Source organism: Penaeus monodon, chromosome 31, assembly GCF_015228065.2.
Source record: "Penaeus monodon isolate SGIC_2016 chromosome 31, NSTDA_Pmon_1, whole genome shotgun sequence".
Taxonomy (NCBI): Eukaryota; Metazoa; Arthropoda; class Malacostraca; order Decapoda; family Penaeidae; genus Penaeus; species Penaeus monodon.
In genome coordinates, this window is record NC_051416.1 from 18,386,488 (window position 1) to 18,386,693 (window position 206).

Here is a 206-nt window from a genome sequence, read left to right on the forward strand (position 1 = left end):
TCTGGTGCTACATTACCATGCCGACAGCGAGAGAAAGCTGGCGCCTCACCTGCGGCTGACGGGCGAGTAGGGCACGACGAACACGAAGGTGAACACGGCGCTGAGGACGGAGGCGATGAGCACCAACAGCGCCACACGGATCGAGGCTGCTGTGGAAAGGGAAGCAGGTGGGCGGTGGGTGGTGGGGGCACACTGGCGCTCCGCTC

The 206-nt window shown here is 65.0% G+C and overlaps 1 protein-coding gene across 4 annotated transcripts in view; it reads right to left on the reverse strand.

Annotated features, from left to right (window-relative positions):
* The window catches only part of LOC119593057 (glycoprotein-N-acetylgalactosamine 3-beta-galactosyltransferase 1-like), a 33,479-nt gene that overhangs the window by 21,045 nt on the left and 12,228 nt on the right, over positions 1–206 (reverse strand). For 2 of the 4 annotated variants that reach the window (XM_037941962.1, XM_037941960.1), the window contains exon 2: positions 50–149. In XM_037941962.1, the coding sequence (XP_037797890.1) occupies positions 50–149 (100 nt within the window). The remainder of the gene's footprint in view (positions 1–49; positions 150–206) is intronic. The other 2 variants (XM_037941963.1, XM_037941961.1) reach the window with 1 other exon arrangement.